Source organism: Pygoscelis adeliae, unplaced genomic scaffold (genome assembly GCF_000699105.1).
Source record: "Pygoscelis adeliae isolate BGI_AS28 unplaced genomic scaffold, ASM69910v1 Scaffold38, whole genome shotgun sequence".
Taxonomy (NCBI): domain Eukaryota; kingdom Metazoa; phylum Chordata; class Aves; order Sphenisciformes; family Spheniscidae; genus Pygoscelis; species Pygoscelis adeliae.
Window position 1 is genome coordinate 9,608,573 of NW_008825614.1, and position 22,016 is coordinate 9,630,588.

The 22,016-nt window shown below is 37.4% G+C and overlaps 1 protein-coding gene across 1 annotated transcript in view; it reads left to right on the top strand.

The window, feature by feature from the left end:
* The window catches only part of DCP1B (decapping mRNA 1B), a 59,427-nt gene that overhangs the window by 12,915 nt on the left and 24,496 nt on the right, over positions 1-22,016 (top strand). Inside the window, 2 exon segments of the mRNA XM_009333025.1 lie at positions 780-820; positions 3,386-3,513. Coding sequence (XP_009331300.1) covers positions 780-820; positions 3,386-3,513 — 169 coding nt within the window.

Genomic DNA, 22,016 nt, shown 5'->3' on the forward strand with positions numbered 1-22,016 from the left:
CTCCCTGCCCTCAGCAGGCTGGGCGAGGCGTTGTGCCTGGCTCAGCCTCCCTGGCGAGTGTGGGAAGCCCTGCGGTGCCCAGGAAGCGGGTGCCGAAAGGCTGACAGGGCTGTGAAAGTTTCATCCTGCAGGGCAGGGCTGTAGGAGAGGGGGGTTTAAAGCGGGGCACGGGCCTCGGGAGCTCCTCCGCTGTCCGAACATCTATAACGGAACCAAAACACGTACCAAGGTGTACTGGAGTTACAAAGACTAAAAAGGCTATTTAAGATTTAAAAGAATTAATTAACTAGGGGGGTCTTTTGGTAATTTAGCATTCTGGCTGTTTGCGGGTGGTTCTTGGTTTGCTGTAACGGTGGGGCTCAGGGGCTGTGTTTGAAGAACCTGCGCAGTCTGCCTCGTGTGTGGCTTCCCCCGTGCCCGTCCGGAGCGTTGCCCCTGCGGGCAGGCGCCCTTTGGAAAATCCTCTCCCTGCACCTGGCCTGCGTGTCGCGCTCGGGCGCGGCAGGGAGTTAATCCAGCGCAGCGTTCGGTCCCATGGTGTCGAGCCTTTAGCCTGTTCATATCTTGTGATAAAACTCGGGTCGGCTGCACCACCGTGACCTGTGTTGGCTCTAGTCTCTCGCCACCAGCTGATGAAGTTGGGGTTAGTTATTTTTTCATGGCTTAGGTGAGAGAGGTGTAAATTATGGTATTGGTAAAACGGAGATAAAGGGGGGGCTCGCAGATGGCTAGCAAAACGGTGCCCTGATTTCAGCTTTCTTAACTTTCCTTTTCTTCAGGAGAAGACTGACGTGGAGGGAACGCTGTTTGTTTACACAAGGTGAGGACGTAACATTTTAATGTCTGCAGGTGAAACCTATGGATGTGGAAAAGCTTGCTGGGACTGAGCATGGCTGAATGAAGTAAAATGCTCCTCCTTGTTCAAGGGTGAAAAGAAACTGAAATTGGCAGAGGCAAATGGGGGGAAGAAAACACCAGGAAAGAGGCATCACCTTATATTTGGATAAGACTTCCAAATGTGATTTAAATCTCAATATGGGTAAACCGTAGGAATCTGTTACGTTGTTCTAAATACGATGTAGCATTTGCGGTTTAAAAGGTGACGGGACAAAAAACAAGTATTGAAATAAATAATGGTGTTCCTTAAAATAAGGGAATGGTAGAACTTACGAGGTATTGTGTTCCTTACTTAGGGAACTTTCATACTACTTGTGTCTGATTATTCATTTTTCATGCATATTTCATCCAACATTTTGGATGTTTTTAATTCTTTCTTTTAGCAGCAGCTCCGGTTGTGGCTTTTCAGAGCATTGGTTACCTCATTTATTCTAGTATGTACCTTAGATCTGTTGCAAAGTCTGCCCTGCATTTGGGTTTCCAAGTTAGTGCCCCAGCATTTCCCTGTGACTATTGTTAAAATCAGAAAATAATACAGCAAGCAGATCTTGCAGTAGCTGCTGGGATGGGACACTGAAGCAGAAACTTTCTCCTTCAACATTTATGTTGATGAGGATCTGGTTTAAAAACTGAGAAGGCAAGAGATTGTTTTGAGAAGGCGAGAGATGTACGTGTGAAGTGACCGGGAGGCCCAAGACACTGTGAGCTTTGTGTGAAGTAGGAATGCTGGTTTTAATCTTTTGAGCTCTATTTGTACCAGCAGTGGAAATCGTCATCAGTAATTTTTCTAAGCTGCTTTCAGGTAAGTGGAGATAAGATGTTGTTATGATTACCACCAGAAGAGGAAAGAACTGGCCCTTAGTTGTGCTAGCAGTAGGTGGAGGTGGCTAGTTGCGTACTGCAAAACAGAAGTAGTATTTCTCCTGTATGTTGGTTTTAAAACTCCAAAACTGACAACATGTAACCTGGCACTTCTAGCATCTGTGATCTTTCACTGTTCTTTTTGTTGGCTGAGGAAGTTTTCATTTACAGCAGAGATTGCTACCCTGGCTGTCCTAGAGGCAGCAGTATGGAACAGGCTGTGAGCTGTGAGTAACATCATACATTGCCCTCCCCATCGGTTTTAACTTTAATTTCCTGTGGCTTTGAACAAAGTCATAAAGTCTTGTGGAAAAAAACATTGCCAACAGACCGTAGGCTGGAGACCACTGGTGTTGCCTTTGTTGCTTCTCATTACTGTTGTGACAATGTAAAGTAACGTGACCGTTTTACTTGAGCTGTCTTATTTATCACCTATCTCATCTGTATGAATTCTGAGGAGCGGCCAAAAAATCAGACTTTGGACTGGGTTAACACCAGTGGAAGTGGACTGGTTTTTTGTTTCTTTGTTTGGGTTTTTTTAAGTGAAGTACTGACTGTTGCAAACAAGTATTCTTGTTAAGGGCTCAACTTTTGTTTAATTTTCTGTTGACTCCGATCTTGTAATGCAGGTTTCTGTGCTCACCAGCAATTACCAGAGATTGCACTTTTCCCAAATGTTTAGCCATCATCTTTTCCTTTATTGTCATACTTGGTTTGAAAGTAGTATCTCCTGTCAGGATTGTGATAGGTTTAACAGCTCACATTAATAAAAATTATCTAACTGACTTGAAGCGTAACCCCCATGAATGAGCATAATGATTTAGAGTCATAGAATCGTAGACCGGTTTGGGTTGGAAGGGACCTTTAAAGGTCATCTAGTCCAAGCCCCCTGCCATGGGCAGGGACATCTTTCACTACATCAGGTTGCTCAAAGCCCCATCCAGCCCGACCTTGAACACTTCCCATGATGGGGCATCCACAGCTTTTCTGGGCAACCTGTTCCAGTGCCTCACCACCCTCATTTTTGTTCTTATGCTTTAGATCGTATGGCAAATCCTATCTGAGATGACTGTTAACTATCTGCAACTGTTAACCTGGGTGTTAAAAAATATACTTGCTCTGGCCCATGACTGAATCGTGCTAATTGCTGTTTTCTACTCCAGCGAGAAACTTATAGGGTAGATGGTGGTGGTTGGATAACGTGATGCTGATGCTCTGGGACAAGTTGGTGTTTTGTAACATCTTGCCTGTTCAGAAGTTGTAGGCCTTATAACTTGAAGTGAAAACTGGATATGTGGATATGATTATGCTGTGACTAAATCATTGGACCTCAAATGGTAGTATCACAGATGTGGCATACTCTCTGTAGCTGTTGTGAGACCAATGGTCCTTCAGTTATTTCTCGTATATAACGTAGGGTTTTCACATAATTAAAAGGATTGCATGAAACACTGCAAGAGTCAATTCTTATTTCCTCGGCAACAAAATTAGATTTTTGTAGTATCTCTTAGAAATTTAAAAAACAATATTTTTTTTTATATAAACTATATAAAACTATACAACAAAGAAATTCTAGTAATTTCTTTTTTTCCTTGACTTGATGTGATTTCTAATTGATAATTTTCAGATCAGCTTCTCCAAGGCATGGCTTCACAATTATGAACAGACTGAGCATGGAAAATCGAACAGAACCTATTACTAAAGACCTCGATTTCCAGCTGCAGGACCCTTTTCTACTGTATAGAAACGCCAGATGTAAGTATGTTATATGTTGGTTTAAATACTGAAGAAGTGAGCTCCTCTTCAGAGTCTGTTCTTGGTTAAGGCAGTCCAAATGATTAGACTGCAGCTTTCAAGGGCTGAAACTAGCTGGTTAACAGTTACAGTTGAAGGAATACTTCATGCTTTTTGCCGTGCCGAAAGAGAAGAGTCGCTCAGTGCTTCCCAAAATGCCACTCTTCTAAAGAAAATATTAGAATGTGCTTAACAGTAATCTCTTCATTTAACTGACAAATAGTAGAGTTCTATGTTTGCGTGCATGCGATGGGCATAGAGACTCACAGAGATATTTTGTGTGTTCTGAATATACCCCAGTCAGTGTTGGGAAGTCTCGCCATAAAGCAGATCTACTGAGGGTTGGATTAATATTTGTAGTCTTGGTTTTCTGCATAAAAATAGACAAATGCAGCCAATTCAAACCCTGTCTTCTGCTCCAGCTCCAAAATGCTGTCCTTACAGCAAGTTGGAAGGCAGGTTACTTCTAAAGTATTAGAGGTAACTTTTGACAACATAGTGTTGAGCCTAATCTAAACTCTGATGAAAGATAAAGTTATTACTTTGGGCTCTGTGTTTATCTTGCATGATTATCTTTATACAAGAATTAGCAAGTGTCAGGCAAACTCAGAAATAAGTTGGAGACATGAGAAAGCTGTAGTTTTACATGCAGATATACATACAGACTGTTACAATGTGCAATTATATGAGCATGAGCAGTTATAAATATAAAGTTTATATCTGTACTTGAAAGCAGAGCTGTAGTATGATCCGTACTTTGTGCTTGATGCATAAAAATAGATTGCAGAAGTGTTTTATGTAAACTGTGATGCAGAAGTGTTCCCTCTGGATAAAGTAAATTCATGGCATACAAAGCAGCCCAGTTTGATAATCTGCTAGACCTTTTTACTTCATAAACTTAATTTGGAGTTGGAAAGTATATCAAGAGGGAATCCTGTTGTTCACACGCGCTATGCGGTAGAAACAATAGAGAAATAACATTTTAAATAACCTAAATGAACCTTCTATTTTTGAGAGTATTTGATAGGCTGACAACTGAAATTCCCAAAGAAACTGAAAAGAAATGCAGACATCTCCAGGCTAACCTAGACTACACCAGACATTAGGATTTTAAGTACCATGAGACCTATTTATCCCATCTGATTTTGAAGAGTCTTTCCTATGTATATGTAATCTTTTTTTATCTCATTTTGAAATTCCATTAGGAGTTTATGTATGTATATACTAATATCTACCTTTTGAAATCTGATCTATTAATTTTTCATTTTTGTTGAGACAATTGCTATAAAGAGTAATTAGAAGTTGTCATAACTATGCTGACATGAAGTAAGACAGTCTTTAGTCTAAGTACTACACATAAGCTGTGATTCGTTTGGTTTTTTATTAGGAGAAAAATTGGGGGTTTGGGGGGGGTGTAAGCCATTTGTTACTAAGAGATGTCAGAATTTTAGATTTGCAGGGTCTCAAATATAAGTACTAACATATGCTTCTGAGCAGTGGGCCTACGTTCAAGTAACTTGTGTGAGGCTTTTTGGCTAATTGTGCAACAGCAAAATGCAGAAGGCTTCTTTTCTGCGTTCTTCTGTCTAGGCAGTGGTTCTTTTAGGGTAGTTTACTGCTGAACTGTGTTTGCACAGCATCAAGGCCTTCTCTGTTTCTCCCACTGCCCCGCCAGTGAGTAGGCTGGGGGTGTGCAAGAATTTGGGAGGGGACGCAGCTGGGACAGCTGACCCCAAATGACTAACGGGATACCCCAGACCATACGATGTTGTGCTCAGCAATAAAAGCTGGGGGAAGAAGGAGGAAAGGGGGGGATGTTTGGAGTTACGGCATTTGTCTTCCCAAGTAACTGTTACACATGAAGCCCTTCTTTCCTGGAAACGGCTAAATATCTGCCTGCTGACGGAAAGTAGTGAATGAATTCGTTATTTTGCTTTGCTTGCGTGCACAGCTTTGCTTTGCCTATTAAACTGTCTTTATTCTCAGCCCACGAGTTTTCTTACTTTTGCCCTTCTGATTGTCTCCCCATCCCACAGCGGGGAGGGAGCAAGCGGCTGTGTGGGGCTGAGCTGCCAGCTGGGGTGAACCCACAACACCTTCACTGACAATTTGCCAGTGGCAACATGGAAGTAACAACACATTTCTTTCAGTTTAGGATCTCTCAGCCACAAGATCTGATAGCTTCTTGACCTCGTGGCACGCTTTACTATATTATTCCCTTGAGTGCAACCATGAAAAAAAGAAACAAGAAGATCCCCAGCCAGTGTACTCCCGGTTTTACAAACTTATCTTCAGCCTGGGTCTGTGGGTCTGATTTTTACCACAGTTAGCTGTTCAATCTAACCGTGGGTAAATCTGTATCTGTTATTTAATTTGAGAATTTTGTTGTCTGAGAGAAGATTCATGTTTGCTTTACTAAAAAAATCCACTAGTTTAGGATTTCAGTTAGTATCAGATGTGTTCCAAGTATTGGGATGTGTTACCCCTAGTTATTTATCTTCCTAAAATACTCTTACAAAGGCTTAATCATTAGTTCTTCAAGAAAACTGAAGATCTTGGTCCTTTGAAGGAAAAACTTTTGTTTTCTCAGATTTTCACAGAAACATCTATGTTTTCAGAGCAAACTGGCGTTACAGACCCATAGAAGAAAAGTTATTTACCAACTCATTTGACTTTTCTAGGTTTTCTTTAGGTTCCTACAGAGGGTTCACGTGGTGATTTCTCCACTGAGATACAGATAGCTCTAGCCCTTTCTTCCTTACTGTGTATTTCAAAGCCTTTGCTACATAAAATGAAGGAACCTTCTCAACATTAAGTATCTGTTTTCTCTAGGGTCTCATCCAAACACCATTCTGAGTATCAGTCTTGAATTTTCTATATGAATATTTTCCTTGTGTTTTGCTTTATTACACAACTTGTCTTTATAATTTTTGTAAAACTAAGGCTTTAGGCTTCTTCCTTATTAAATGGAGTTTTCATCCAAAACTGGATTTTTTAGGCCTTAATCCTATAATTATATTATTTTTATCTCCTGCTTCCAGATACTAATAAGGATTACTCAGTAATAGCTGTTTACTTGGCAAAACAGTGGACAGTTTGGCAGTAATACTTAACAGGATCTAGAAACAAGTTATCATTTTCTAACCTTTTGTTTGACTTGGTTACTTTTTACTCTATTTTTCATACATATCTTCTTATTAGATATAACAAAACTAGCAGAGTTTCCTCTGTTTTTCTAATTGCTAGTTGCTTTCCCATATAACAGGACTTACATTTGGGTTTTGTGACAATGTAAATTTCAGAAAAATACAGAAGCAAGCATTTGGAGGAATAAAGAAGTCCTGCCCAGTGTTTTGTTTCTTCCAGTATTCTGAATGTTTGTTGAAACCAACTTCATTTCAGTACAGCTGAATATCTATGGCTGGTTGTATCACACAGTCAAAAATAAATGCTCTTGGCAGCAAAAGGTGTGGTACTTGTGTACTGGACAAATCTGCCAACATTTTGTCACGGTATAGCTATCATTTTGTAAAGATTGCTTTACATCCAATATATGATTACAATAGAAAAAGCTTTCCAAAATTATACACAATAAATGTAAGTTTTATGAATACTTAAAATAAGAAAAGGAATATTTTGATCTTACTTTTTACTTCATTGGTTTTCGTATTTCTTCTATTGTTCCATATGATCTTGGTCATCTAAAGTTGAAATACTGTCTAAACACCGTGTTGCAGACACCTACAGTCTAATCCCAGGACCTCTCAGGCTGGATTTGGGATCCATGCCAGTTAATGTTTGCACTGATCCACTATTTCACAGAAAAGTTTAGTTTGGGAAATCTGTTAGGCTAGAGCTAGGGTTATTCATTTCAAAGCTAGGAGGGAAGCTCAAATTACAGTTTTTAATGCCAGCAGAAATCCTTGTCCACCAAGAAACAGAAGGTTTATGGATCAAATAGGTATTTTCAATGTGACCTTTAAACTTATGTAGTTAACTGCAATTTTAGATGCTTTCTTTCTGAGAGCAAGACAGTAGTTCTGTTTTTCTTTAGATCATCAAATGATTTTAAGGGTTTTAAAAAATTTCCCGGGTTCTATAGTTGAGTAATCTTAACTACATAATTACTACTTTTTTCCTTAATCTTTGGTCATATTTATTGTGAAAACCAATGTTCAGAGCCTGTTGCTTAAGACTTGATGCTGATTAATATGAGATAGTTCAGAAGAAATGCATAACTGTAAATTATTAGTTAAAATAACTTCATTTTCTCCTTTTAGCACGGATCAGCTATATAATAATTTACTTGCAACTATGCCCAACTGTATATTGTACCAGGTGTACATAGGTGTATGCTGGGTCAGTGAATTATTTCTTGAGTCAAACGATTTATCATTTCATCACTGAATACTGTTTTTCATGTTTACAGGACACAGACAATTTGGTGAATATTAAGTTGCATATCTTAGAGCTAGTTTCACCTTGAGTGTTTCAGCTGCCAGAAAAAAAAAACCCCAAGATCCTACCTTCTAATAGTATGCTAATTATGACGATGATCTGTTCCAGGTTAATTGGGTGCTTTTGTGCTATAGAAAGTGGAGAAAGAAATTGTGTGACAGATCAACAAATATTCTATGTCTGACTAGATTCTATACCTATTTGGGCATAGAAGTTACTTTTCATTTCTGTGCCACATTTGTAGCAAGGCCTTTGATCACGTCATCTCCTAGGCTTGAAACTGAATGAAGCTTCCTAGTCAGATGTGGCATATTCTACTGAATTTGAGCTTTTGCAGAGGTTCAGGAAATGATACAAAAGCAGACCAGACATGCCTGGTTTTGGTAAAACTGTCTTGACACACATGAGACACACATAACCTCATAGTAGTTTTAGTTGTCTGGTTTAACCTGCTACCATAAGTCTATCAGAACCCTGAAAATTTAGTAGTATTCTCCCAGATTCCCACACTGCAAAAATGTCCAGCCGATGAGATAGGATGGGAGGGAGAGGGAAGTTTGCTAGCTGTCCAAAGAGGTAGCATAAGTTTTGGGTTTTGTTTGTGGCTTTTTTTTTTCCCCTGTAGGTCATAATTATTTGCATATGAAAATTTTTCCAAATAAATGCTTGCGGCAAGTGATTGTAAAATGTTTAGGAAAAGGTAATGGTGTATATTTTTCTCAAACTATTATTTTTTCATTCTTAAATTCTATGTTACAGCATCCTAGAGCCCTCTCAAATAGAACAACTCATCTTCTTGGAGACTGATTGTGGCTTATTTCAGTTCACCCTTCTAAGTAAATACATCCTGGTAAAAAATACTAAATGGATAACAAGTGTCCCACTTCTGTAGGCATTTCTGAAGACCCGTTGACCCTGCAAGTAGCATTTCTCTTGTAAAGAACATTTTAGTTTGAAGACTATTAGAAATTTACTTCCGAAGGGAAAGCGGGAGACAACAGTAATAGAATTTGAGTGATATGTAAAAATGAACATATCATGAAAAACAATCTTCTTTTGGATACTATAGTGTCTTTTTTACCCTGAAATATGGTCTTAGTCTATACTACATTATATATTCTGTAATTCAATATTTTAAATCTCTTCATTCTTCTGAAATGTGTTTTTATTTGAGAATGAAAACAGCATTTGGTGGTTAAATTTACTTGTGTATGTATTTAGATTCAGCCTTCTGCGTATTGACCAATAAACAACTACTTGCTTAACTGTTTCCATTGAGACAGGCAAAACAGATATTCCAGGCTTTGTTTTTACAATCTAATAGAGTTTCTGTTTGGTTTTTGGTTTCGGTAAAAACATCAGTTTAAAATGGAGAGTCTTACTTATCAGCCTCCTATCTGCCTACATGCAGTATCTGGTCCAATAAGAAAAAAAAAAAACCCAACAGGATGAACACAGTAAACTGAAATGTGTATTCATTTGACTATTCCCCAAATGCTCATTGGTCTTTTTGAATTTTGAAACAAATACCTTTAAATGTTTTTGACTTCATTCAATTTGTGTTATTTTTCTTTAAATTCAGTGGTCTGCTGATTCAGAAATAGTACATGGCTTTCTGTTGCTGCATCATTAAGCAAAACGCAATGTTTTTGTCACAGCTGAATAACTTAAAAACAATTTTTTTGAGGTTAAGTTTGTTTGCAAAATTATTATTCTGACCTGCTAGAACCTGCATGTTTTGTTGAAGAAAATACTTCTGTAGTTTGAAACTCTCTGAAAAATGTTTGTCAATTTGGAACAAAAGTGTTTGAAAAGTGAAAGCTCAAACTATAGAAATTCAAAGTAATTTTGGCAGAAGGGCCTTGCCCTCATTAGAGGTATGTTCTTCTCAGCCTGTTCTTTACTAAACAGATTTGGCTAAAGCGTTTCTTTTAAAAGCCTGCCTGGACTGACCACTGCCATTTGTTCAGAATACGAATGCTTGTGGTTTACCTGGGGTTCTGTCCTTGGAGACATTTTTGTCTCAGAGAAATAAACAAATTGCTCCTCCTTCTTCCCATCCCAGTTTCTCTCCTTTGATCAGCATTATAAAAATTCATCCTGCATCCAGCAAGACAGAACAGCAGCAGAGGTCACGATTATCTTCCCTTGATGTTATTGACCTTAAAGTGAAGCCTCAGTTTTGCTGAGAGCGTTAGAATGCTAACACTGTTAAGCATAGATATTATTTTTCTTTTTTAAATTTAAAAGGGAAGTATACATACTGAAAATACATTAATGTTGTAGTAAGAGTTGATTCTAAACCCAGAAAATTAAGGTTGCAGCATGAGCTTTGTCATGTTGCATGCATTTTTTTTTTTAACCTGTTTTACAATTTGTCTCCGGTTTAACTATTTTATAGTTTGTCATGTGCAAATTTTCTTGAGAGAAGCAAATAAATAGGAGCAGGAAGAAACTTGCTTATCAGATGCATAGTGACGATAATTTTTTTTTCATGTGAGATGCTGTCTAGCGCTCAGTTTACTGACTTCCTTGTACCTACACTCCAAAATTATCTGTTCTTAGACCGGTTTATAAAAGCATATATAAAAGCATTACTGATTTCCTGCTACATTTCCCATATAGTTCCTCCCTTTGTAGTCTATACTTCAATCTACTAATGATTTTAATGTGCTTAGAAGATGGTAAAAATTGCTTCAGAATGTCAAGAAAAATAATAAACTGCCCATTGGAAATAGTATAGATTTTGATTTACATTTTTATAAATAAAGCCGTAAAATATATACATTTATATATTAGATTTCTGTGCTTTCTGTCGCTCATTTTAATTTTCAGAGATGCCTAAAATTCTTTAATGCTTGCCTGTTGAGATATAAAAATATTATTGTAACTTGATGGCGTAACTAAACACTATTTTGCAGTGGGGTGTGGATGGACATGTAGCAGTGCTGGCTCAAGGCAGGTGATTTTTAAGATTGGGAATCATGACCTTGCTGTCTAGTGGTTAGTTGGCTTGCCTGTTCTAGAGTACACAACCTGATACGCCTGGTTTTGCAATCTGTAACTAAACTCAGCTTGAGACTGTAGAAGCAGGAGTGGATTTTTAATGTAGTGAAAGGGACAGGGTGATTTGTTGTAAAGAAGTATGCATATATGCAAATTACTTTTAAAAAAATACATTGACTGAAAAAGTGCCATAGAATATACTTTTCTGTGGTAACTTGTAGTTGATCATAATTTCTTCTTTTCCTAACTCCCTATCTTACTGAAGCTAGCCCTATTTTGAGCAGAAGGCTGGACTAAATGACCTGCAGAGGCCCCAGCCAAATTAAATTATTAATGTGATTCTAGGATTAGCGGATATTGGTTAATTCTACTTTAGGGTGTTTGGGATTTTTTTTGTGCTTATTGTGGAGTGTAAATGTAGTTCTGTGATTTAGGTTTTTAGGGTTCAAATAATAATAAAAAAACAGAGGAGGAACTGTAATATGCCTTTTTTGTTTGTTGTTTTTAAAGCAAAATTGTTTGTACTAGTATTTCTAAATTTATTTTTTCCAGGGTTGCCTTATTATTCATATTTTCCTTTAGACTAAATACAATATATGTTTTTCAGTGGAAATTGTACATGCTGGTTGTGAAGGCCTTAAGATTAAAATACAAGTTTTGATGCGTAAAACCATGTCCCTTGTCACCCCGCCCAATTCAGCACAGATATTTCTATTCAGACTTTCCTAAAAGGATATTTTTGTTGTTTCTTCCTCACCCTTCCTACCCTGAGGATTTGGTACCAGTTGTGGAACTCTTTGACTGAGCAAAGCAAACAATTTAGAATGCCTTGCATTTGTAAAGTGGTTTTTGCAACTGTAACTATGATGACAGCAGCCATCTTTTTGCTCTAATGATGTGTTTCTGTTGTGTGATGAAGGTAGGGAGAAAAAAAAGTGTAAGGAAAAGAAGTGCAGTAATCCTAACATAGGTTTTCAGTTGCGTGAACGATGGAGTCCAATCTGAAAATCAGAGAAACTATGTCATGTGAGAAGAAACAGGCTAAGGAGCTAAGATAACAAAGCTATGTAGTTTTCTGATGGCTGGTAATTGTTTTTTCTATGATGGAACTGTATCCCTGCCTGGGCAAACAAATTGGAGGAAGAGTATGTGGAATAGAACTAAAAGCACGTATCAAGCATCCTGCAGTTGTGGATGAGTTTCTGTATAAAACGGAAGGAGTATAACACTGCGTATATCTGCTGGACACAGTCTTTGTTTCCCATTTATGGGTGTAAGCATATAAGCAACATATTAGCTTGTCTGGACATTTACTGCTGAGAGTGTACTGCCAGCGCTGGGAATTCCGGACATCTTTTCAAGATAAGATAGGCATATGATGCAGTAAATCTCAAGAGTTCAAGTTGGAACAGATAAATTTTTTTTAAAGAGGTTATTTTCATGTGACTACCTGTATACCCTCTACTTCATACACACCTCCTTGTATAGCATAAAATGGTAGATGTTTCCAGACCAGTGTAAATATGTACATGAATGCCTACATATTTCTTCTGCAAATGAAAATATTGCAGAGCTAGTTGCTTTTTAGAAATCTCTGCGTAACCCCCTTTTCAGATTAGTCCCTTCACACACACATATACATTTAATATTTTGGGTGTTTGTATGTTTTAAACTTCTTAGCCTCTTTGTCTACAGAAAAACCCTTTTTCTTTCTTGTTCCTTATACTTACATGCCTTTTTTTTTTCCTCTCATGTCAAAGTGGAAGTGGGAACGCGATGTTCATTAGATACTCAAAAGACAATATATTACCAAGAGAAGCCGTCCATCCACTTAACTCCATAGTTTTGAGAATTACCAGAATTATCTAAATCCCGTGGTAGTGTGATCACACATACAGGACTTCACAGCACACGATCCCCAACTATTACTATACGTTATTAGTGTAGTTTCATACATTATACAGACTGTTCTATTTAAACAGAAAGGGAATCCTTATCCCGGCAGGTAGATACCAGTACAGTTTGCGCGCACACAACTGGGTAATGTTGTCTTACCTCCAGGTTTGATGTAGAAGCAGTTAAGCTGAGTTTCATGCACCAGCTTCCCCTTATACTTCATTTCAAGTTCCCCTGGCTGTTGGCTGGGTAGCGGGTGATACGCTTGCCGAACAAAGGCTTGAAACATTTTAAAATTCCAAGGAGTGTTGAAACAGCTGAACCTGAGTATATTTTCTATATATAGTAAAGGTAAATTCCGTTTGGTCAATTGTTTCTTACTTCAGAGTTATTTTATGTAATAGCCTTGTATAGAAGTTAAAACCTGAATGTTGTTTTAAACTACTGACAACTTGGTCTTTTAATCTAGAAATGCTTTTCCAGCTCTTTGAAACCTCTGCAATATCTCTTGCATTATCCTTCCTTTCCTTGCTCTTCACTCCTAATCCTTTTCTTGTCCTCTGTGCCTTATGCTCAGTTGGAGCCTTCTCCTCCCCCTGTGGTTTTTCAGGAAAACTTGGACTGAGAAGTGAAGATAATGGGCGCCATCCACCCGTCAGCTCATCACCTCACCGAGCCATGACGATCTCTGGTTTCTGTATATCAGCACGGACTTCTCTGATAATATCCTCTTGTGTTTGAAAAAAATAGGTTTGTCTAGTAGGGGGTGGACTTCACTCCTGACATAGCCAGAAAACTTCTCTTGGAATGTGAGCTTGCTCACTCGTGCTCTTTTATATATGTGTGTGTGTATATATAAAAAAATATTTGTAACCTTCTCTCAAAACATGGAAGATAAATATGTGAGCAAGTGTATTCCACAGTGCATATACAAGCTGCTCACTTCTGTCTAGTATTGATTTAATACAAGCTCTTGAGTGCCTCATCAGCTCTCTCCTCATCAAAACAAGCCTTAAATCGGCAGTAAACAATACTTTACAATTACAGGAGGGAAAAAGAAAGAAACCCTTCGCAAGTATAAGATAGCATACCCTTTAAAGGACAAGGAATGTGTTCTATACAGAAACACGGTGCAACTGTTCCAGTGGAATTACACTAAGGCTGCAAATGCAGTGTTGCTTTTTTGTCTTAACTAGCGTACAAACTATTAACAGCATTGGGCTTATTATTTGCTATCTGCTGTGCTTTAATGGTTGCGGCTGCAGGCCTGTTGTTGGTTTTGCAATGCAAATAATAAAAATTTTATAAAATATAAAGTCTTCATATCATAATGTATTGCTTAAAATCAATCTTTAAAAAAAAAAAAAGTGGGTTTTACCTGCCGGCTTCATTATTTTGGACATACATACTCCTAGGTCTTTTGGAACCTGTTTCAGTAATCCTTTTGCATAGCAGAGATATTATTTATATGAATAAAAACAACCAGAGATCCTACAGCCAGGGGAGAAAAATGTAAGTGATATAAGACACGTGCTTCACGTCAGAAGTCAACAATAAAGGGACTAGGAAGATTCTTCCTGTGAATCATGTGGTGCTGGTCATTGTCTTAGACAGGATATGGACTTCCAGTTTGATGAGCTCCACCAATTCTTTTGTCTCTGTCAAACAAACTGCCTTTCTGTAAAATTTCGGTATTATTTGCTTAACAACATACAGTGTTAAATCCTCTACATGGGAATGTATAGCATCTCTCAATGGAGAGGTTCATGAAATTTCATAATAATTAGAAAAGGAGGGAAATAACATTGGATTTTTTATGTAAGGTATCATATGCCTTCCTGCAGTGCTTTGCTTCTTTTCTTTTGTTGTCATCTCTCTTCTGTTTTTATTCTGGTTTCTTTCACGTGAATATTTTGTACATCTGTCTTTCAAACAGAAAATGAAGTAGAGGTTCAAATTTGCACTGAGAGAGTTAAAAGCTGAGGGAGGGGAGAGGCTGAGGAAGCAGAAGATGATTACTGATATGTTTTATTCCTAAAGGATTATGCATGAGTTAGTAAAATACTGCTGAATTCTGAAGCAAAATGAAATATGCACTTTTACTTTCTGTGTGAAAATAATACAATTGCTGTAATTAAAATCACCCAATGCAAAATTCCAAATTTTTATTTGAATTTAAATGTATATTCTATATTCAGGGATTCAAAATTGCAGGGTAGCTCCCAGTGTTGGCATTGTGAAATGTCTAGCTGCTAATATAAAATGAATTTGATAAATGTGGGGTTTTTTCTGTTGGATTACAGGTTTAAAACAAGGAAATGCTTACTGTGTAAATTGCATTTTCTTGGTGACAAACTTGGTCTCAGGAGTACATTCTGTTTCTCTGTACATATACCCACACAGAATGTCTTATGTGCAAGAAGGTAGACTGCTAATGTTCATAGTAATCTGAAAACTAACTTCAATAGCTAAAATAAATTTTAAGAGATATACAAATACGTTAGAAAAGAATTACAGCAATGAAAAGAAAAAAGTGATAATGTAGTTCAAAGAGGTGGTATTTGTATCTTCATGAAAGAAATTACTAAATTGCAACTTTCACAAGAAAAAAGTAGATCATAAAATAAATTTTAAATATTTTTATTAATATTTTAAGATTAAATTTAATGATCTTTCAGTTTTCAAGCATGTAAAAATGCAGTGGCCATATATGAATGATAAAGTGTCCAAGGTGCAGCCATCTACTGAAATCTAGCTTGTAAGCTAGTGGAAGGCAGGATGGAAATAAAAAGGCTGGAAACTGAGAAGGTGAAGGCAGCTCTCCTTCCTATTCTTTAAAATAAAGGCAAACTTTTTTTTTGCCTCCAGGTTGGAAAGGCAGTGTTGTCCCCTTCTCTTTGACTGAGGAGAGTTCTCATTGCTTTTAGCTACTAGGTATGATGTGATGTGCGCAGCATCAAGAAAAGAGTGTGGTTTCTAGTTCAACCTCTTCCGCTTGTGATAGTGTTACGTTAGTGTAAGCTTTTCTGCTAATAGAAGTTATGGATATATATTTAGTCTAGATTTGTGTAATGGCATTTTTGTGTTATGTTCAGATGATTCCTGTAGGTCAGGGCCTGACTTGATTTCAGTTCATTGAAGACGTTTCATGGTTTGCTGTAGAAAGTTAGCAGAGACTATAAAGCACTGGTAAGCTAACACAGGTAGCAGTTTCAGATGTTCAGGAGTTATGTTTCTTTTCTACTGAGCCATTCTCTGATGGAATTTTTTTCACAGGAAGGATGCTTTTGTTGACTCAGGATATTTGGATTTAGTGTTTAGCCTTGCTGCAAACTTCTTCACTTAACCTTTCTAAAGTCAGTGTCTATCATGTTTCTATAGCAAAAATGGAACAGTACCTTCACCCACCATTTGTTTATCTTAATACCTCTTCGCTTAGCTTTTACATGCATTGAGTGAGACTGTTTAATCATTCCCATTACAAAAGGCAGTGGAGCTCCAGTTTGATGTGGACATTTCGGCAGTCTATTGTGAAATAGTAATGAGAAACACTTGTTATTTCAGAACAACTTATAAATAAGAACAATAAAGGATTTATTAAGAACAACTTGTTATTTAAGAAATTGATAGTCTGGCATCTACAGACTTCCTGCCTTAATTTCAGTGCCATGCATCACCATGATTTAAAAATTATTTGGAACTGATGATGCAATGGCAGGGGATGTGACTGGAAAACCAGTGGTGGGGGAAAAAAAATAAATGCACTAAGCCAGATGGATCATAACATAGATGCTATTCCTGTGTCGTGACTAAAAATTTCTTGTAGCATCAACAGAATGCGATTTTAAGGGAAATCTTGCAAATTCAGTTTGCCTTTGGGCTCTTTTCCAAAAAGCAAAGAACCTGCTGATGGACTCATATCTGCTGAGCTTTATGAAAATAAATGGATCAATGGGCTTTAAAGTTTCCTACAATACTAACATAACTTTAGCTTTGAGGCTATTTGAGGGGCATTCTAGTGAGCCAGTCTTGTTTATGTCTGTTACAGAGTTGATGTTTTTTTTTCATACAAAATTTCTGATAAATTTTTATTAAAAATCTGCCTGAAGTTAGGCTATTACAGTAGAGCCACAGATACAATTTAATAAACAATCCACCATCTCTGAGTTGTCCCTTTTTTGCCTCATGAAATCAGAAATACTTGCTGGCTCTATCTGGAAATTCTGCAAATTGGTCACCCAACTTTCATGACTGGTAGAAGATGGCAGGGATATTTCAGGGTCCATCCTATTAAAAAAAAAATGTTTCTTGTGTTGATTTTTAAGGTGTAGTTCCAGGTGCAATTAAACAGATGGTGGTGAGGAACTTATTCTTGACTTCAGTAGTGTTGATAATCATTGCCCACTCTGAAACCATCTGCTTTTGGGGATAGAGATTTTGAGGGGCTTTTGCATTTTGTTAGGGTTTTTGTTGTTGTATATTTTCGTGTTATTTTGGGGTGGGGTTGTTTTGTTGTTTTTTTTTTTTAAGAAAGTTCCTTGAACAGTTCCCTCCTCACTTGAATTTGACTGGTCAAGCTGAAAAACAGCTTTTTCGCTCTCCATGTGTGATCATCAGTTTGCATTAAGATGTCTCTGAGCAGGATTCTTTGCCCTTTAATAACTGGCTTTTTTCCCTGCTTGTTCATATATAATGTTTTAAAAGTTTGAAATACTGGAAATACCAAGTCATCCTTTTCCCTGTATATATTAAAAGTTTCCCAAGTAAGTGGATCAGGAGCTGTATCAACCTTTAAATGAAAGAACAAGTGCCTGATGATTTCATGGTTTGTTTGTTTTTTTCAGCAGCCTTTTAGGAATTTAAGTTAAACTCATATCAAAATACAGGGTTTTGTTGTTTGAAAAACTCTTATCTTGCTTCAGTTTCTCGGTGGCATTTTTGTGCCTGGGACATCATAAAAATTTTGGTTCCCCTCTAAGAACTTCCAGAAAGGACAGGATATATCTAAGCTGAATTTACATTATTTAGAAACAAATACATTTGTTTCATATAAATTTTGTATTCTGCTGCTTTACACAATGTAGAGAAGCAAGAGACGTAAAAGTTCCCGTCCTGTTGATGAGCCATATCACTATCAATGGGGTATAATAGGATGAAAATTAATTTTTTTCTAGTGTTTTGTTTTTAAATGCCTAAATAGCTAAGCAAAATGTTGTGTTTGAAAGAACTTTAAAGCTGTAAAGAACTAAAAGAACTTTAAAGCTCCTAAACTAGCAAATACCAAAATTAAGGTTGCTTGTGCAATCTCTCTTTTTTGCTTATGGAATTTTAAATGGTGTGCCTGTCTTCTTTTGCAATAAGGACTTTGCTTCAGTTATCTAATAGTCTGAATGTAGTTCATGTAAAAAGCAGCTACTCAGTATTCTGGTTTTTCCTCGTTACTGATATGGGGCCTCTTCCTTTGACTGTTATATACTGCTGAAGTTCTGCACTAGGGACAGAATTATTAATTGCTTTCTTCTTGTTGTTGTTTTCTGTGATACTAATCAGTATAATAGCTGATAACTCGTAAATAAGCTGAACTGTTGTACCTTGCTCAGATTAGAAGTATTATTCTTCCCTATTTTACAAATTGGGATCCTAGGGCAGAGTAGTTACAACTACAGAGATGAATTAAATGCAGGGTGTCTGACTTTAAATTACTCGGCCCTAATTTTTCCAATATATTTATCATTCATATGTTCAAACACACTTCTTACAGACTTCAATTGTGATTATAAGTAGCTGGTGTTTTTGCAGGTCATGCACTCAAATCTTACAGCCAGGTCTAGGACCTCAAATCAAACACTGGGAAATGAAACGTACACAGTCAGTGACAGCCACTTAAGATGACATTTCACAACTTGCGTATCATTGCATAATGTCTCTGGGGCAGCATCAGAGATGGAATTCAGCTTTTCAAGATAGCATGCGGCTGCCTTAGCTGCAGGTTTTTTGTATCTTCCTTCCTTTGTTGCAGTCCTCTCTCGCTTTATGCTGCAGAGCAGGATGTAGAGGTTCAACAGGGGAGGCTCCTTCACTACTTGAGCCTGGGCAAAGTGGAAGGAACACGGCATGCTTGTATCGTAATTGTAAAGATGGTATCGTGGACAAAGGGGTCACATTTGCATTGGAGTAAAAGAGCACAAAATTAACATGGCATGCTTTCATTCATGTTTTAAATTAAGAACTCACAGATTAAATATTATTATTGTGGATATAACCTCCTTCGGTTCTTTTTTCAGTAGGTCTTGCAAAATGGAGGCTGCAATATTCTAGAAAGTACTAGAAAAAGAAATGCAAGCATTGATAGTTTGCTGAATAGTCAAATATTACATGAATGGTAGATAGCAAAGAGAAAAGATGACCAACTGTGGTGGTTTAACCTCAGTCGGCAACTGAGCGCCACGCAGCCGCTCGCTCACTCCCCCCACCCCCGGTGGGATGGGGGAGGGAATTGGAAGAGCACAAGTGAGAAAAACTCATGGGTTGAGATAAAAACAGTTTTATAATTGAAATAAAATAATAATAATAATGTAATTATAATAATAATAATGATAACACACAAAGCGATGCCCAGCTGTTCCCCGAGCAGTGGCCCCCCCCAGCCAGCTTTCCCCAGTTTACGTACTGAGCATGACGTCACATGGTATGGAATGTCCCTTTGGCCAGTTTGGGTCAGCTGTCCTGGCTGTGCCCCCTCCCGGCTTCTTGGGCACCTCCAGCCTTCTCAGTCGGTAGAGCATGGGGAGCTGAAAAGTCCTTGACCAGTGTAAGCACTACTAAGCAACAACTAAAACATGGGTGTGTTATCAACTTTGTTCTCACCCTAAATCCAAAACACAGCACTGTACCAGCTACTAGGAAGGAAATTAACTCTATCCCTGCTGAAACCAGGACACCAACATAAAGGAGTCTGGCTGCCTTGTAAGATGTGCGTAGAGAAACTGCATTTTAATATAGCCAAGTGTGGATTTACATACTCAGGAGCAAGAGTCTAGGCCATACGTATGGAATAAAGTCCTTAAGAAGCATGATATCAAGAATAAAACATGAAAGTTGAAGAATAATTTTATTTCTTTATTTATTTTTAATACCAGCAAGTGTAAAACAGTTTCTAGGTACAGGGGAGTCTCTAGTGAGTAGTTATGATATTTCTGTATTTATTTATTAAATACTGTATGCGGTCTGTGGAGCAATAGCTTAAAAATAATGTGTTGCAGGCACACTGAAACCAAAACTTTGATAATGGAAATGTCTATCCAGAAGACAAAAATCTAATAGCTGGAAGTTGAAGCTACACAAATGAAGAGTAACATAAATAATCCTAAAGAAAATGCCTTCCTTTTTAATAGGATACTTGGCATGAATTATGAACATTGATAAGAAATTCTTCATCATAATAAAAAAATAAATGTTTCAGATTTTGAGAGGTTCGCAATTGTCACCTATAATTCTGGTAGAAGGCAGCTGTCAGCTTCTGCTTATAAATAGTATTGAGTGCTCTAGTGTTTGTGAGGACAGGAGAAATCTGTAGCCAAAAAATGAAAATTGTAAGGCAGGGTTGTGATTTAAAAATTAAATACCATGCTTCCTGAAATTCAGTCACTGAGCTATATTAAATGAGCTTCACAGATTTTGTTAAAATTTTTCAGTTTTGATTTATGAGTAACCTACCTTTTTCAAATTCTAAAAATTCTAAAGGTTGATATCTCAATGTTTAATAATTTCAGTTAGATTAAGTAATTTATTTAGCTTATTGCCGTTCAATATTAATTGTATCTTGGTGATTTGATAGCTGCATTATATCGTTCTAGTTTTGTGTAATCTTGTTAACAACATCATAACTTTGCCTTTTTTTTTTTTTTAAATGTGATCAATTCATTACTGAATCTCATTTCTTTTAGTAAATTACTTCGGAACTGTTGAAAGTGGTTGAATAGATGTGTACCATCTTGTCAGTATAAAACTAGCTCTCTTTATTGGGCTTTTGTTAGCTACTTTTCATGTAACTGGCTCACTTGGTTAGCAGAAGATACTTGACTGTGATTTGTTTTTTTCTTTTTCTGTTTTTCACAATAATCTCTTCTTGGATAACTTTATAGCTGAAGCTGGGCCTAGAAGTGACTTAATATTTCCTCTTTTGTGCTACAGTAGAAGAATTTGTTTTGTGCATCTGCTGTTTAGTGATTCAGTTGTGCCTCCGCTGTTTAATGATTCATTTTTAACGTGAACATTTTAGTGAAATTACCATTCTACAGATGATACTTAGATCAGGATTTCCTTTTTGTCAAACAGTCTGATAGAGATGGAGGGTGGATAAAAGTAATCTGTTTAGATTTAATCCTGATAAGATGTGCAGTGTTTTCATGCTGGTAGAAAGCTTGTAGTGACATTTGTACTGTATGTGTATTCAGGTTTTATTAGTGGAGAGCGTGCCAGGTTCCTAGCTTGACAGTTACAGTTTGTAATCATCTTAGGTTCTTTTGCTGGTCCTGGGTTTTTATGTGTTGTTACACACATAAAAAAAAAATGTTGCCATTTTGTATTCATCGTTAATCAAGAAGATGGCCGTTAATACACATTTTTACTACTATTATTTACATTTTTGTTTCCTTAAATGTAGATTATAGCAGAATATACTACTGTAGTATGAATTTACGCCATGGTTACTCCAGGTGATGAGCACCCAATATGAAAACACATGTTAGTGTACTTTGGATACCTGGTATCTCAGATTTCCACCGAGTTATTGCCTTCTCGCTGGTACATAGTTCTCCCATGCATGAAAGAGCTCGGAGTACGTTGTGCCGCAACAAATGGAGCGGCTGTGTGATTATTTCTCAGTCTATTTTTGAAGTGTTCATCTGTTCTGGACAGATAGGAAAAGCGTGGAAGGAAGAAGAGGAGCACTGTCCACTTTTGAAAGATTTCACTACTGAATGGCTGAGCTGTAAGCTCAGAGGATGTTGGGTTTTGGTTTTAGCTTGCTTTCAGCTGTGCTTCCTAGTCTGGGTTGAAAGCACCATTTGACTGAGGTAAGAAAGTAACTGGGTGGGCGGGTG